The sequence below is a fragment of the Symsagittifera roscoffensis genome, chromosome 5, assembly GCF_963678635.1.
Source record: "Symsagittifera roscoffensis chromosome 5, txSymRosc1.1, whole genome shotgun sequence".
In the NCBI taxonomy this organism is placed as follows: Eukaryota; Metazoa; Xenacoelomorpha; order Acoela; family Convolutidae; genus Symsagittifera; species Symsagittifera roscoffensis.
The window spans coordinates 32,565,596-32,582,601 of record NC_087066.1 but is presented as its reverse complement, the minus strand read 5'-3'; the positions used below and the strand labels follow the sequence as shown (position 1 = coordinate 32,582,601).

General features: G+C 38.0%; 2 protein-coding genes across 3 annotated transcripts; both read right to left on the bottom strand.

Moving 5' to 3' along the window:
- Positions 1–4,184: 4,184 nt before the first annotated feature.
- LOC134846978 (uncharacterized) lies at positions 4,185–12,984 on the bottom strand. Of its 2 annotated transcripts, none has more exons than XM_063864446.1 (5): positions 11,563–11,884; positions 11,159–11,410; positions 9,841–10,779; positions 8,288–9,116; positions 4,185–5,828 (listed from the first exon to the last, which is right to left on the bottom strand). In XM_063864446.1, the coding sequence occupies exons 1-5, from the start codon at positions 11,587–11,589 to the stop codon at positions 4,504–4,506; spliced, it is 3,372 nt and encodes a 1,123-aa protein (XP_063720516.1). In that variant the 5' UTR covers positions 11,590–11,884; the 3' UTR covers positions 4,185–4,503. The 2 variants fall into 2 exon arrangements, with proteins under 2 accessions (XP_063720516.1, XP_063720517.1); XM_063864447.1 differs by lacking the exon at positions 11,563–11,884 and adding an exon at positions 12,014–12,984 and having other exon boundaries at positions 4,186–5,828.
- A 1,595-nt stretch (positions 12,985–14,579) lies between these two features.
- Positions 14,580–16,506, bottom strand: LOC134846113 (protein N-lysine methyltransferase METTL21D-like). Its single transcript, XM_063863331.1, has one exon. It carries the CDS (start codon positions 16,501–16,503, stop codon positions 15,718–15,720), a length of 786 nt encoding a protein of 261 aa, XP_063719401.1. The 5' UTR covers positions 16,504–16,506; the 3' UTR covers positions 14,580–15,717.
- Positions 16,507–17,006: the final 500 nt, after the last annotated feature.

Below are 17,006 nucleotides of genomic sequence, written 5' to 3'. Positions count from 1 at the left end.
CTCTAGCATGAGAACCCTCCCCAGCATGAACAACAAAGTGGTCTATCAAGCAAACTGGAACAGAAATTGAGGTCTTAGACAAACGATAACTAACTTTCCCGACTATTCAGATGGACGACGTTTTAAGTGGATGCAATTGAAACTTTTTCAGGAGCAAATTCAAATTACCAAAAACGATGGTTTTTAGTTGATTTAGAAGTTTGGGTTTGGCTTATCGTTATAAAACTGGAAGCTAACAAGATTCATAATGTACTACAAAGTCTTTATAGAAGTTTATGTCATTCATGAAGAAATTTGATGGGTTTTTCATAGAACTCGACCAAATTATTGTTTTTGTCTCTCGTTTTTCGCGCGTTCGTATTGTTCCCACAAAAAAATCGGGAATTCCAATAGCCTCTGCTGCGTCCTCGATGAATGCGTTTTTTTACCGCAAACTGAACAAAGCCCATGTATTCTAATGACTATAACTCATCGGGTTTATAATAATTTACTGCATTATGTAATCTTTCCGACTTCTAAAAGAGCTCAGGTGTAATAATTCGAGCTCGCGCATCGAAGCACTGTGAAAACATGCTTCTCTTTTCATGTCAAAAAACTGACACAAACGCAAGTTCTTCAAATTTGTGCCAGTTAGCCTAGCCAAAATGGAAAAATAAACATTAATGACTCCATAGAAGGTTTTTCGAAACCTGACTACTGCCTGTAGAAACTCAAGTCGTGGCCTGATCTCTTTAAAATGTCCGAATATTCGGACGAATTGATCCTCAATTTTGCCTGGAGAAGGAAGAAAACTAGCGGAACTTTTTGTTCATTAACGACCGCAATAATAAGAAAATCTTGAGTAAACTTTGTTGTTCATGCTTATTAAAATACAGCTAGGCAAGCTTTGATTAACCTATCAGCATGTCAGAATTAGCTTCCAACTTCTCCAAGTTCTCGTCAGTGGCAAAGATCAGCATTTGATCTTCGTCATCCAAACTCAAACCAAAAAGAAGGAAGTTCTAACGATTGAGCTAGTGGTTATTTTCAAAGAAACTGTAATGTACTTTATGTGTGTGAAGAGTCAAAAGCCGTAAAAATTTATACTGTCCAGGTTAATATCCGCAGCGTTTTGGACGTAAATAGCTCCGGAAGACTTCAGTGTCGTCTTTTACTTAGAACAATTTGATAATTGGGCGACGCTACGTTTCGTTGTTAGTTCCTTTTCACAAAAACGCATGCCTCGTAGTTTTAAACTTCTAAAAAAAATTCTCATAAGAAAATTTTCAAAGGATGGTTGATTCACGTGCACAAGTTTTCCAGATATGCTGATTATTACTTCTGCTATAGTTGCAACGAATAAAACGTCGCCAACTGGATTCATTTGCTACATTGTCGTGGCGGTTTAGATTGAAAGTCTCGATCGCTCATGAAAAATTTTGAAGACAAATCAATAAATGGAATATTTTGCTTAAATTAAATTTTAAAAAAGTCGAAGCTAAGATGTTTCAGCTGCTATTAATGTTCAATTCACCTAGTGCTTACTGTCAATTCCTTTAAATAGTGAAAATTGCAAAACTGGTGCCAACTTTTTCCTTCGCTGGCTTTTATTTCCCGAAATCACCACTAAAGGTCTGAATCAATTCGCGCGGTTTCATATATTCCTACAAAAAAAATTGAGGCGCGCTGCTTATTGTCTCTTTATGTGCCTTTTAAAAATCTGTGAATCGTCGCTTGCGACGCTTTTCACTCCTCGGATCATGGTGTAAGAAGTTGAATTATTGAAACTTATAATATCGGAATTGATTTACGTTGAGCCGAACAGAAATCTTAGATGTACAAGTTGTTGCCCGATTCGAACATGTTTTCAGAAGAGAGTGACTTAATTGTAACTACGACTGTGTTCTGGAGTCAGACTTAGGCTGTTAAATAAATTTCGGTGACAATTACTTGATTGCCAGTAGTGCCATAAAACAAGTGTTGAAATTCTAAGATTGAACACCTCGGATCAGTTTTTTGGATCAAAAGACGTCAACTCAAGTTTTGTTTTGGCCAAGGCTGGTATTACGTAAGCAATAATTATCTACGTCGGACAAAACGCTTGCTAGTAATATAGGGTCCCTTCTACTTTCTATCTTAAAAAAATCTAAAATCTTTAAATTTTTTCCATAGACTTGACTTTTTTCGAACTTTCAGTAGGTTTCAGCATAGTTTCAACTGGATTGAGAACTGTTTTAAAAAGTAAGATCATCTAATAAAAAAGTTTTCAAGTCAAAGTATATCAAAACTTATCGTGTTGTAAAGTTTTTTGAGAAAATTTTCAATTTTTTTGATAGAAGTTCCAAATTTTTGCCCATCTTACCATTGACTTACCTTGAACCAAAAAAATATAATACTGTCATTACACAATCTACATGTAAAACTCATCAATTACATAACACGCGCTGGAATTTTTGCAAAAAAAAAACTAGACATTTCCACACAAAATCCAAAACTACCGTTTTTCTTACCATTTTCTTAGCATCACACTAAAAACATGCCATTCCCTATCTTAATACATTGGGAAATCTATTCCTTATCTTAATGAGGTCTTAATTCCTTACACTGAATCCTTATACATAGGGAAATCTATACACTATCTTAAAACATGGTAAGATCGAGCGCCAAAAATTTTTTCTGAAACTTACCATCTGAAACCTTACCATCTTAATTAGGAAACCTATTCCCTATCTCAAAACATAGGAAATCTATTCCTTATCTTACTGAGCTCTTAATTCCCTACATTGAAATAATACATAGGGATATCTATACACTATACTTGGGATATTCGGGCGCCGAAAAAACTTACCATCTGAAACTTGGTATCTTAATACATAGGAAATCTATACCCTATCTTAATACATAGCTTGCAGATTGGATGCTCTATTCCCTATCTTAATACATGGAGGTCTGCACCCACTCCCCACTCTTGCTCACTCTTCTACTACTATCCTGTGTCTTTTTTGTACCTTTTATCTTGCAAGTGTGCAGCAGGTCATAATGCGCAATTACAGTTTCTTACGCCATTGCAGTATCCGAAAAATATACGTTCCGTTTTTTTTTCAATCTTTTCGATTCCTGTAATCTTGATTATCCTGTGTCTCTTTTTACATTTTACCTTGCAAGTGTGCAGCAGGTCGAAATACACAATTACAGTTTCTTACGCTATTAGAGTCTCCGAAAATATCGACGTTCCGTTTTTTTAACCTTTTCGATTCCTGTGAGCTTGATTATCCAGTGTCTTTTTTGTACAGTTTATCTGGCAAGTGTGCAGCAGGTCAAAATACGCCATTACAGTCTCCGAAAGTATTAATGTTCCGTTTTTTTCAACTTTTTGGATTCCTGTAATCTTGACTATCTTGTGTCTTCTTTGTACATTTTATCTGCAAGTGTGTAGTAGGTCAAAATACGCCATTAGTTTCTTACGCCATTAGTCTCCGAAAATATTTAGGTTCCATTTTTTCAACCTTTTTGATTCCTGTAATCCTGATTATCCTATGTCTTTTTGGTACAGTTTATCTTGCAAAAGTGCAGCAGGTCAAAATACGCAATTACACCTTCTTACGCCATTAAAGTCTCCGAAAATAAATACGTTCCGTTTTTTCAACCTTTTCGATTCCTGTAATTTTGATTATACTGTGTCTTTTTTGTACAGTTTATCTTGCAAGTGTGCAGCAGGTCAACATACGCCATTACAGTTTCTTACGCCATTACAGTCTCCGAAAATACATACGTTCCATTTTCTCAACATTTGCGATTCCTGTAATCTTGATTATCCTGTGTCTTTTTTGTACAGTTTATCTTGCAAGTGTGCAGCAGGTCAACATACGCCATTACAGTTTCTTACGCCATTACAGTCTCCGAAAATACATACGTTCCATTTTCTCAACATTTGCGATTCCTGTAATCTTGATTATCCTGTGTCTTTTTTGTACACTTTATCTAGCAAGTGCGCAGCAGGTCAAAATACGCAATTACAGTTTCTTACGCCATTGCAGTATCCGAAAATATATACGTTCCGTTTTTTTTTTCAACCTTTTCGATTCTTGTAATCTTGATTGTATCCTGTGTCTTTTTTGTACACTATCTTGCCGGTGTCCAGCAGATCAAAATACGCCATTACAGTTTCTTGTCCCTATTACAAAAATCAATCTCTTGGGATTTGAATTTTGGACCTAGCCTCACGTTTTATCGCGGTAGCGGCTAGACTATATCTTTCAGCGCATTGCAACTCTGGTCCATAGGATAGTCAAACATCTATTGAATCAACAATATGTTGTCGCTGTGGGATTGGATCAAAGAACAATTATCTATAACTTTTCCAGGAATGATGAGCACCAAATAATTTTATTTGCTTTTGTATTCATTCAAATCAATTAAGTGTAGCACATTTTCACTGATGCTTGCAATGAACTATTTACTTAATCTAGTAAATTCATTGTTTATTTCACAAAAACATCGCACTAAACTAAGCAGAAAATCGAATTAACTTGAAGACTCTTGCTTCTCGGCAATTTTGCTCTGAAGGCAGCACTCCAGACGATATTCCACCATTTGGAACACCCTTGTTATGAACGATCGGTCGTTCTCGATTCCAGCGTCCAGCAGCAGACAGCTTAACAGCAACTGTGCGTTGCGGTAATTGTAGTAAGCCCGACGCCAGCAGTGACTCTGCTCGTCCAGCGCGGCTTCTCGGCACGACTGCAACGCCTGTGCGTAGATCACTCCGTTCGCACAGTTGCGCAATTGGTCAGTGCTTAAACTGAGGTTACTGTACTCTGGGTTATCACTGCACATTTTTTGCAAGCTGCACAAGTTCGTACTGAAAGTGTCATGCAACTGGCGTAAGATGAGGTTAGTCTTTGGCGAAAAATGGGTTTCGTGTTGCGCTTCCTTTACTTGGTCTGCGCAATTGCGAATGACTTCCAGTGATCGCAGAAGGAACATGATTTTCTCGGTGGTGGTATTGATCTCCATGGGAAAATCCAGATCCCAGTCTCTGTCTTTCAAATAATCAGAAGCTGATTCTGACAGTATCTCGGGTAGAATGTCCGTATTTGCGGTAGCGAACTTGAACAAACACTGGGCAATACTCAGCGCCATGGTTAAGTTCTCGGCCAGTTCGCGTTCCTTGTCCGTCATAATGTTGACATCACTTAGATCACGCGGTACTGCAGCGAGGTCAAGGTCACTTCCGTCGAAACTGCCTCGAATTAGACTGCTCAGCGATCTTCTTCTTTGACTAGATGGAGACACGCTAAACACACTTATCGGAACTTCGTTCGCCAAATCCGAGTTTGAGTCGCACAGCTGCTCGTGTATGTTCAACGAAGGCTGGTATCCCATTTCAGATTTCTGTAAACTACTTCGAGAGTTTGTCGGGTTCCCTCCCTCAGAGTTCGAGTGCTTTCGATGAGGCGGACTTGGGCTGTATGCAATATGAAGCAACTCGCTGCTCAGTTTCCGCATCGGACTCGAGTGGATAGGGGAGTGTTGTCTGTCGCCAAAATTCGCCTGCGTCATCGCAAGTGTGAAATTTGGAGTCGACACTGCTCTTTCGTGCTCGTTTAACTTAGTCAACGACCTGGGAGGTGCTTTCTGGTTAAATCTGTCAGGGTTTGTATTGGCGATACCTTGAGACCAAAATCGAGGCTGGGTTTTTAGACTGAAGGCTCCGCCACTTGGGAAGGGCTGTGAAGGTCCCTGGAAATTTCCTCTGAAGTTCGATTCGGGAACCAGAGCTAGAAGGTTCGGTTCTGTGTGGATTTTATTAGCATTATACACATCTTGATGTCTCGGGATCCCAAATACTAAACACACGGCAAACCATTCAAATTCTCAGCCTTATTTTAAAAGGCCCTGTTTTCTAATATCTTTTTGAGTGCTAAATGACTTGAGTTTGGGGCAAAAGAAGCGCATATTAGTAATTTTTTAATACAGGGCTGAACTTTTAATTATTCGGTCAGAACGAACAAAATGTTTTTTTTTCTCAAATTCACATTATACAAAAACTGGGGACCCAAATTGCTGAGAATCTTGCCAGAACTCATATGGTGCAAATTTTTATACGATTTCAAACTCGCCCCAAAACTATTCATTTTGGCGTATTTAAGTCAAACATAGCCAACAGGCAGTTCGAAAAGAGTCAATGAACGCAAGTAAACAGAAAAAAAAAAATGACTTAATTTTTTGAAAAATCTCAATTTCGAATTTAAAAGACAAATAAGACGTCCTTCAAACTTTCAAGACCAATTTATGACTGACAGATTTTTGATTAAATTAACCCAATTTGAGAAAACTGAATCAATAGGTAAAATTTTTATTCGCTGGGAAATCTGAAAATTAAATTCCAATTTCGAAACTTGAAGTCGATCACTTTTTTTTTTGAAAAATGTTTGCTGCTCAATGGTGTAGTTCATTCTTCATAAAGAGTTCATTCCTCAGTAACTAAAAAAAATGATTTGAGCTTAAAAAGAAATCAAAAGTCAAACTGCAAAAAGTGAATTTGAGCCTGAACAAATTTTAAGATTTTCCTGAAAAAAATCATCCCTAGTACCTATATAAGAGTCTGAGCTATGTTCATCGACTCTTAAAAAACTACGCTTAAAACTAACGGGTCAATTGGGTGATATATTACAATAGGTGGCAATAGTCTGTCTTTACAAAAGAAAAACTGCTCCCAGCGGGATTTGAACCCATACCTCTGGGCCTTGAACCACTTATGTTATCGACTATACCAAACCGACTGAAAAGAAAGTTAAATGGCAGAATTTATCAACCAGCGCATAACTAATCAGCACAAATATATGAATAGAAAGCAAAAAGATAAGATACAAACTTTTGAACGGAGGAACAAAGTTTTGATATAAGTTTTAATTCGTGTAATGGAGTTTCACATGAAATAGGAGGTTGTCAAAAACAACATAAGCGCTCCCAGAACGTTGACTCCAAAGAAATTCGTCAAGATGAGCAGGTAACCAAAGATCAATAACACCGTTCATAGCTTTCAAGTTTTTCTTGGCCTGTCCCCACATTGCTTCGATATTATTTGTATGAACGCCGGTGATCGGATCCTTGAAATTTTTGCTGTGATCAACATATTCGTGAAGAAAAACTACTGGTCTCGGTCTACTTAAGGGAATGTAAGATGACCAACCACCTGACAAAATTTTTGTTCCAGGCAAAATTCTTCGGTAGATTACCTCTAACACAGTTTCAGCCCCCCTGTCCTCAACAAATTCCAAAAAACCGAACTTTTTTTCCGGGTCGTATCCGCCGAAAATCCATTTCTCTTTGATCATTCGACCATGGTTGTATTTTCTCTTGGCTACCACAGATTCGTCTATTTGAATAATTTTTGCAGGTCCCCCAAATCTGTATTCACAATTTTCTGAGTTTTGAAGGACCCAAGAACAAGTTTTTCGAAATAAAGCATAAAAATCTACTGCCGTTTTTGAACTAACTTCAGTAGAATGGCAACTTGGCAGACTGGCATTTTTACGGCACAGAAAAAGAGCAAAGTTACAATAACTCGAATAGATAATTTCGAATTTTCGAAAATTGAATTTTTTCTCAAGGATATAAGTTTCCGACAACGGCTGTTAGTGCACCGCCAAGCATACTTATCTTAAATTTTCTTGCTCCCACAACGCGTTCTTGACCGACACATTGGACGGGGACAATGACGGGGCCGTTTCAGTTATTTTTTGCGAAAAGCAAACACAATTGCTTTCATATTATTTTTAGTTTGATTTACAAAATCGAAAAATAGCATGGCTAACAACTGTTTTTGAATTACTTATTCTCTGTTGTGAGGTTAAGTCGTAAGTTATCACTGCTCAATACCCAGACTGGTTGGTTTAGTGGTTAACGCATTGGACTAAAGGCCCACGGGCTCGGGTTCGAATCCCTGTTCGAGCCAGATATTTTTCTCTACGCAGTTAAATCTGTTGCATCTACCACCTATTGTAATATATCACCGTCAATTGTTCATTCAATCATATTAAAGTGAGCTTCTCATGTAGCCCAACAAAGTCTAAGAAGGGTAAAATCTCTAAAACATAGTTTTTGGCCATCTGACAAAATATATTGTTTTTGATACAAAATTTAGACTTTTCCCTAATTAAACTTTTTTGAATACATAAGTCGATCACTTTAGAAAAATTTGCAGAGTAGCTTTAAAGTAGTTCATAATTTGCTAAAATGGACCAAAAATGACCTGTAAGACTTGAAAGAGCACTGTAAGACAATGACCAAGAACAAACGTTACCTGGGTTATTGTTGAGATTCCTTATGGGAGCCAACATGCCACAGGCCGGCGAGAGTCCGAGAGGTCCAGCTGCATTATTAGCAGAGTTCGTAAACGCAAACGGGTCATACATATTATGGTGTGCACCGTAGTCTGTGTTCAGCTGGTGAAAAGTGACAGCCCTTGGCAAATCCACATTCGTACACATCTTACCTCCCCTTTCTCTACTGACATTCGCACCCTGATTAATAGATTTTTCAGCCGAGTTTTTCAACATCATTTCTTTTGTGTTTTCGAAAGTTACCGGCGGTGCTGGTCCATACCCTTGTGAAACCACATCAAACGTTTGTTTTGCTTGTGGATAGAAAAACTGCTTGTTCGAAGAAAGCGAATTCGCGCGGTTGAAGACCGGTGCCATATTTTGCCCTGGAGTCGTGTTTCCAATGGTCGGGGAAGGTGCCGGACTGTGGGGTGGTGACCCGACGATGAACTTTACCCCCTGCGAGTCGGTTATAATGCGATGCCGGTCGATTGGACTCACACTTCCAAGCGGCCTCTGAAGTGCACTGGGATTATTGCTCGATGGCGACTTCACTGGTGTGTGCCCTAGGGTAGCTGCATAGAATTTTGATGGATTCTCCCCCGCTGTTGCTGTTTGTAACTGTTTGGTTGCTTGAGGACTGGGATTACTTGGAGTTCTCTCGTGTGGAAACTGCGGCCGCTCGGGACTGGATGATTTGATGACTCGACCAAACTGATCAATGTTGCTTGGAACAAGAACAAATCCCTCCGGTGTGTCCAGGTCACTTGTTATAGTAGACGACATATTCTGTCCATACTCATCTTCGTCCTGATAGACAATACGAGCAATATCAAGTACCAAATAGCAGCTTCTAACATTGTTCCCCCAGCTACAGAAAGTTACTTTATTACTCAATCAAGCTAGCGAGCGTAGTTTTATATTACGGATCCACGCTTTTTCAACCCAAATTAAAATGCTCATTTGATGGATGCCAACTTTGCTGCCTTAAATAGTGCATTAAATAGTGTGAGGACGTGAGACTCCTAGTCTCCAGGTCGTAGGTTCGAATCCGGCATTTAGCACAAGTTTTTAAGTCTTATTTTTAACCATTTATTTCCGTTTATATGTTTTGCCTTTTTAGAACTACTTGTTACCGTTTTCTCGGTCGTGTTTGCTAAGTGCAGCTTCGCTTGTTAATCATGAGATTGCATGAACCGTAGTCTTTTCAGCCACCAGTTTTAATCTTGTGGAAAACTTTGAAGCGCAATTCAAGAGCCGCTTAATTAAAGCAATTACGTAGCCTTGGTTTCGACCCCTTAATTTTTGTTTCATTATCAACCCTTCTAAGGCATGGAAGGTTCATTTAATCGGCTATCTTTTCCACAAATCCGAACCAATAAAAATTTGAGTTCCTTCCTTCTGGTCATGACTTAGGCATTACAGTGAAACACTACATCATGATATTGATTTGTTCTTCAAACCAGCGTTCGGTTGAAACTTACTTAAAGGTTTCAAACCTTTGAAAAATGGGAAATGTGTCCAGTGTACTAACATGAGTTATGACTTGATCTGCCGATTCCCCACTGGAAGTAACACTGACGGACTCCTCACATTCGGATTCCTTCATCCTCAAATTTTGCACTCCAGCTGCCAGAGGCGAAGTTCCAGAAGGCGGACTCTGGCCACACGTGAAGATCACATTCTGTCCCAACTGATGAGCATCTCCTCCTCCTCCAAAACCTCCCAATACAGGGCTCCCTGAATTGCGGATAGGCCAATGGTCTTCAATAGCAATCTGTCTCTCTTGAGGCGCAGTTTTGCTGTATATCTGGTAGGCATCTGTGTTTCCCTGGATGTTTATTCTGTGACGCTGAGGAATTTGGCTGGATGTTGCATCGCTGCTCAAAAACGGATGGGCAAAAAACTCTTTGAACGTGCATCGTTCGTCCTGGTTTCGTTTCAGGATCATCAGAAGCAGTGATCTGAGAGACTGAGATGCATTCTCTGGAATGTTTGGCTTTAGGTTTGGATTGTTCTCATAAAACGACTTCAGTTTCTGTGGGTTCGGGAATATAAACGGGGCCTTGCCAACCAAGCACTGGTAGACAATAGTTCCCACTGACCAAATATCAGCGCGTGAGTCATATTCGAGATGCATCATGACCTCCGGTGCCATGTACATAGGCGACCCACATAACGTTGCCGCCATCGTATCAATTTCCAAATGTCTAGCGAACCCAAAATCCGCCACTTTGATCCGGATATCTTCAGGCAATGGACTCTTGACAGCGGGGTCAAAAGCCAACAGGAGGTTCTGAGGTTTTAAGTCTCGATGCACGATTAATTTTTCGTCCAGGAGTTTGAGGGCAGCTGCTATCTGTTTGAGGAACATTCGGATCACTGGCTCCGACAGAGTCTTTTTCTTCTGTAAGTAGTCCATGAGGTCACCTCCATTGCACCACTCCATGACAAGGTGGATTCCAGACTTGTCCTAATACAAATCAAACAGACTTGTCCTAATTAAACAGGGGCACAACAGCGGTTCGCCGTGATGAGCTGTACAGCTCTTCTGTTGGTCCTTTCCCCCGTGGATAAATGATCTTAAAACATTCAAATCATGCATATAATTTTCTCTGAAGAATTTTACATGATTGCTTTCACAATTTCAATGGTAGCAAATTTCATGTTCTAATAAAAAGGAAACCGAGATCATCGCCAGACGCAACTGACGGATAATTGGCCGACGGTCCAGTATCTTGAAAGGTCTAAATAACGTTGACTAATTACTCACAATCACCTCTGACAATGACCTATCCATTTTGATCAACAGTTCACTACAGATTTAAGATAAGGATAACAAACGAGTGTACCTGGTAGCAGTCAAATAGCTGCACAATATTGGCATGTTTGAGTTCCTTCAGGATCTGGATCTCGTGCTGCAGCAGCTTTGGGTTCTTGCTGATATTCTTCTGGTTGATGTGTTTCACAGCCACCGGTCTCTTCGACTCCTCTTTGAGGGTGCGTCCTTTAAACACGATTGCGAATGAGCCATGTCCTATGATGTGATCTCGACGGTATGCAAACTTTCCCCCGATGTTCACTTCCACATTAGACATTCCAGTCTAAAAGAACAGAATTAAAATAGCATCTAATTAATTTCAACTGCTGATAATCCTGAGTTAAAACCTTAATTTTGCTAGAAACAACAATCTCCTAAAACGTTTCGTGTCCAAGGAATCAATGTAAAATCGATATGTTTGTACATTGAACTTACCTGTTCAAATTCGTCCTGTAGATTCATGGCTATTAAAAATCAAAATTGTGCCTCATTCTTTGTATAATTTGCCTTATGGAATTTTCCTTAATAGTGGAACAATTGTTGGAACCTAAATTAGCTGTGACAATTACCATACTGGAAATGGAATCATTGGAGCATGTGTCAAAAATCCATATGACTGCATGATTGTACTTCCAGCTTTGCGTAACTTGCTTTGTTCTTAAATATATACATAAATTTTCCAGCCTCGTGCCGAAATAAGACGATTGATTATTTTGCCCAAAAAATTAACCGTGCACAGAATTCGCGCACACAATCCGGGAAGACTTTTGAACAATTCAAAAAAAAATAGATGAGATAGTATGAATGTTATCATCAAAAAGCAAAAACTTGTGTCGAAAACTTTTGATTAACAACATTGTAGGGTTAAAATAGTTAAAATACTCACACGTCTACCCTGGTAAGACATTGCTAATTAGATACTATCGAAATCATAAGATATTTAATTTATTGTTTTGATAATTACAAAATGCAAAGTTTTGTGATAGTAATTAACATTTTTGTGTGTGTGTGTGTGAGAGAGAGAGAGAGAGTAGTCAAATTAAATATCTAAATCAAGTACGGCTGTCAAAATAACTCCACAACAATCTGGTATCAGATCTAAAGGCGTTCAAAGTAAATCAAAAGCTGCGAAAAAAATTACTAAGTAATTAAATTACGACTTTAGTAAAATCAGTATTTGTTTTGGACGAGAAGTGAAGTTTGCACACCAAATAACTCGTCGTGTTTGCTCGACTGACGACAACCATATCACATTTCTTAGACAAAGTTCACAAGAAACCAAATGTTTGATTTTTCTCTTATAAACTCTGGTTTATACGAGACTACAATAAACGAGCTGATCAAATCAAGTTGCGTAACAGAGACCAATAAGTTATGTAACCTGTTCACGACTACAATCACATATTATGTATTCAGAACATTGACCATCGGTTCGTACATAATATTTTTTCAATATGTGAGCCTTGATGCCATATCAATTGCACAAAGGGCTGTTTCCAACTGAGGCTCAGCTGAAATCACTATGCTATTCTCATGCATGTCAAAAAGCACAAACAGACTCATGATAAAAATGAATGCTAAAAAGCAGATACTGCTCAAAATAACAACCAACTGTAATCCAACATGACTAGACCTGTCCTGCTCGCACCGTCGAGGTAAGGATAAGCTGAAGTTCACGTCTGAAGATATGGTCGCGATAAGCTGTTATCTCAGAAGGAAAGCTAGCAAAGACAATCAAAATCAATACTGAAGAAAAACACATATCTCAATCCGTATGCAACAAGAAAGTTAGCGTGTGGTATGAGGATGGGAACTAAAAACTTCTTAGAGCATTATCAATCACTTGATTTATTTTAAACTCCAGATATTTTTTAAGGTTTTTCATTTTTTGTTTTATTTGACAGAACGTTTGAACTTTTAAGTCCGAAGAAGCGTTTAATAAAGTTTCAAAAACTTTGATTTACAGCCGAGAACTTATTTGGGTGATATATTACAATAGGTGGAAGGTTCAATTTCAATAGCTGGATCGCTTTTTTTTATACTTTGCACATTCATTAAAAATTATTTAAAAGCCAAATTTTTAGGCAAAAGATGAGAAAATTGTGAAATTTTGAATAAGCATTTCATTTGGCAGAGTAATGTATTCACAAAAACTAGTCTTAGTACAAGTGATTGAAAATGGAATGCCTATATTATGCAATATAGTGCTCAAATTTAATACGTGCACTATACGTGCAAAAAATACAACCTATTGTAATATATTACACTTATTTGTTCTCAACATAATTAAGTTTTGATTTGTTTGATTTTGTTTGGAAAAATAATTTTGCTTCGAAAAATAGTTAAAACGAAATTTACCGATATATGATCAGAACAAAATCTTCGAAAGCGGTAAGCACAATCATAACGACAAAAATTCCGGTGAGCACAATCATAACACATGATTTCCGGTGAGCACAATCATAACGACAAAAACACTGCTATACCCATGGAAAAATTTCGAAAAAAGTGAGAAAGCTACCAAACGAGATCCAACAAATCTTTTAAGAAAGATTTACGACGCCCTCGAATGGAGTACGTCCGTCGTACTCGATTACAGTTCTATCAAATCAAGTCTCTATCGTGCCCTGGCGGAAATTACACCTCCAATACCAACAAGTACGTCCGAAATATCCAGAAAATGGCGTTTAATACTTCAGAGTTTTTACTAGCAAATGACGTGGATTGAGGAGTTACCATTTCTGCATCCGACAAAAACTTGATATTATTGATTAAAACAGACATTAATTGCAGTGCCCCCTCATTCGAACAACTCGGCGCTATGCGGATTTAAGAAGAACGCTGTCTGCCACTAGTTTTTGGCCTCCTTAGCGGAAAGATGGCTGGTTCAATACCGAAAACTTCTCAAAACTTATTTAAAAAAAGCAACGTCTCACAGGCACATGTCTCACAGGCACAATTTCTGAGCCTCGGAAATTGTATATAAAAAATCTATTCTGGAACTTATGGGACTGATTATGTATTTTGGGTCTTCTTATGCGACCGAAATTATATTTTGGAACTTACGTTACTGTTTTTCTATTTTGGAACCTTTAAGCGCGCACCGTCCAACTTTTGCTTTTTCTCACACAGACATAAAAATTCTGAGAGCGAGAAGTAACTAATCAAGTCTGTTGTATCAAAATTGTCCAATCACGGTATCCAATTCGAAAGAAAAAAAATAAAACAAATCAATTCAACTTGCTTTCAAACTACTTTGGTTTATTAAGTTAGAGAGGTTCAGGCTCAAAAGAAGTCTGCTCCTATATAGAGCAAATTCTGCAGCTCTATGAAAAAAAACTTGCTTGTCTGCCCTAAAAATTTTTGCTGCGGGACCCCTAATGTTAAACACTGTACTGCTTCGGTACTGTTAAACACCATTTTATTTTTTGAAACTGTTGTAATTCGGCACTGTTCTACTTCCCTTGGAGGGGGCGTTCAACAGTGCCGAAAATACAAATGTTGTTCAGCAAAGCCGAAAACCAATAATTTTCGGCACTGTTGAACACTTTCTTCTGTTTCGCCGCTGTTGTACTTCGGCACTGTTGAACGCCCCCATATAAAATTAATGCAGAAATAAAAAATAAGCACCAAAGCACGACTCTACTAATTAGTAATCTACTTCCGTTTTCTTGAAAGATTTCAAAAAAAAATTCGTAAGCTCTGCCGTATGATTGAAATTCTGCTCCATTATTGCTCTGTAAAAAATTCTGCTTTTTAGGACGAAATCTGCACAGCAGGAGGCTAATTAGCTTTTTTTCAGGCCTTTTTGTTGGACGCAAACTGAAGTATTAGATCAAGTAAACGTCGAATCAACTAGTCCGTTATTACATTGAAACTCCTTCCATCTTGAATCAGTTTTTGATCGCTCGAGATAAAAATTGATACGTTTCGTACAGTGGAATTTACATCATTTTTCACGGCATTTTTGCGACAATATTTACTATTCACGTTTATCAAGGTAAAAAAACTTCCTCAGGAAGATTAATTGAGAGCCAACTATCTGCCCCAAAAACATTAAAGCCGATTTTTAGAAAAAAACTTTTGTTCATTGTTTGTTAGATTTTTGACAAGATAACTGTTGTCGTAACATTTTGCTATTGATCCGTATTGTTTCTACGCTTTTAATTCGTTTTTCATAATTGAATGCAGGCATGATAACATTACTAGCTGAGACGCAGTCGATAAAAAGATTAACGAATACTCGTCTAACACGCTAACCGCTTCAAAATGCGACATTGACCTGAAGCAATCAAAAGAAAATAAACTGATTTGTCATTGAAATTTCTTAAATTCTTTGATCTGAAACTTCTATATATTGAATTGACATAAGCTATCATCAGATCCAATTCCACACCGTCCAATTCCTCACCGCTCACTAGTTCAAACAAGGTCAAATGAGCTTCGCCCCAAGGTCGCAAATAAAATTAGAGCTCCATTTTGCAATTTTCTATTTATTAACAAACGGCTTAGCAAATGTTAGTACGATCATGAGATTCGAGGTTCCAGAAGAACTGTCATAATTTCCATGAAAACTCGACATCAAAAAGGTCATTCGACACATGACTTAATAGGTGTTTTGTAAATGATAAACAAATGGATTTCTTCGCATTTTATTTTCTCATTTTGCTCGTTTAAGCTAACTTCGTGCCATGTGAAAGAACCGTCCATCAAACTCCAGAATTTCTCGACAAGAACTTTTTTCTCTGAACGCTCTTCCAAGCTCATTAATATTAATGTTTTAGGCTTGCAAAACAATTTCAGGGTCTGAACTAGATTTTCCACGCTTTCTTCGTAATAGATGCAGTCCGATAAAACGATTAAATCGAAACTTTCATTTTTCAAATCGGACTGGTCGCATTCCGACCAATCAAGTTCACAAGTCAAAACTTCAGAACTCGATCGAAAATTACTTCGATTAGCATGCAGATTTTGTTTTATCAAATATTCAAACTGTTTTAGATCAGTGCAGAAAATTTTTGCGTTCACTAAACTTGCAATTGCGAAACTGCAAACTCCAGTGCCAGCACCTAGCTCTAGAACATCTAAAGTATGATCTAAGTGAAGCCGTTTCTTGAAGAACAAATTCAGAAGCTTTAATTTAGCCAATGAAACGCCGTCCAGACTGCTTGCTGGATGGAAAAGAGATTCGGTTGGCTTTTGATAGATTTCACCGGTTATAGTTTCCAAGAATTTGACCAGCACCAGAGCTGCATCCCACACTACACAGCCCACGTCACCTTCGAACTCCTGTGCTATTTTCAACTCTATTTGTTCTGTCGTTAACTGCGCACAACAATTATTGCAAACTGTCAACTCGATTGATCTGTCAAACATCTTATATCTGCAATAACAGACACAGGGTTCTATGCAAGTAGCACAAGCTTCTCACCATGAACATTGGAAAACTCAATTAAATTCACACTTAACAAAACTCTCAACAAAATTCAAACAAAAATAGCACCGAAGCTAGCCAAGCAAAGAAAACGGAAGCCACAATTACCAGCGTTAAATTAATAATTTAACACTAGTATTTGTGTTTCTTGATATAATTGAATCAAAATTTCTAAAGCTTTAACTAGGCAGGCAAAGCGTTGAGCCGAAACAAACTTTAAGAAATGTCTCAAGAAATTTTAAGCTAGCAAACATTTCGAAACCGGAAGCATAAACAGACTAAAACGTTATACCACTCATCAAACGAAGTGTTATGAGGCAAATAAAGCGATATAGCATCAGCCTAAACCACTTAAGCCAACGAAAATTTACACATTAAAAAAACTTAAAACAGTTACAATTACACTACAAATTATCAATATTTGACAAAATTAGATTTAATTGTA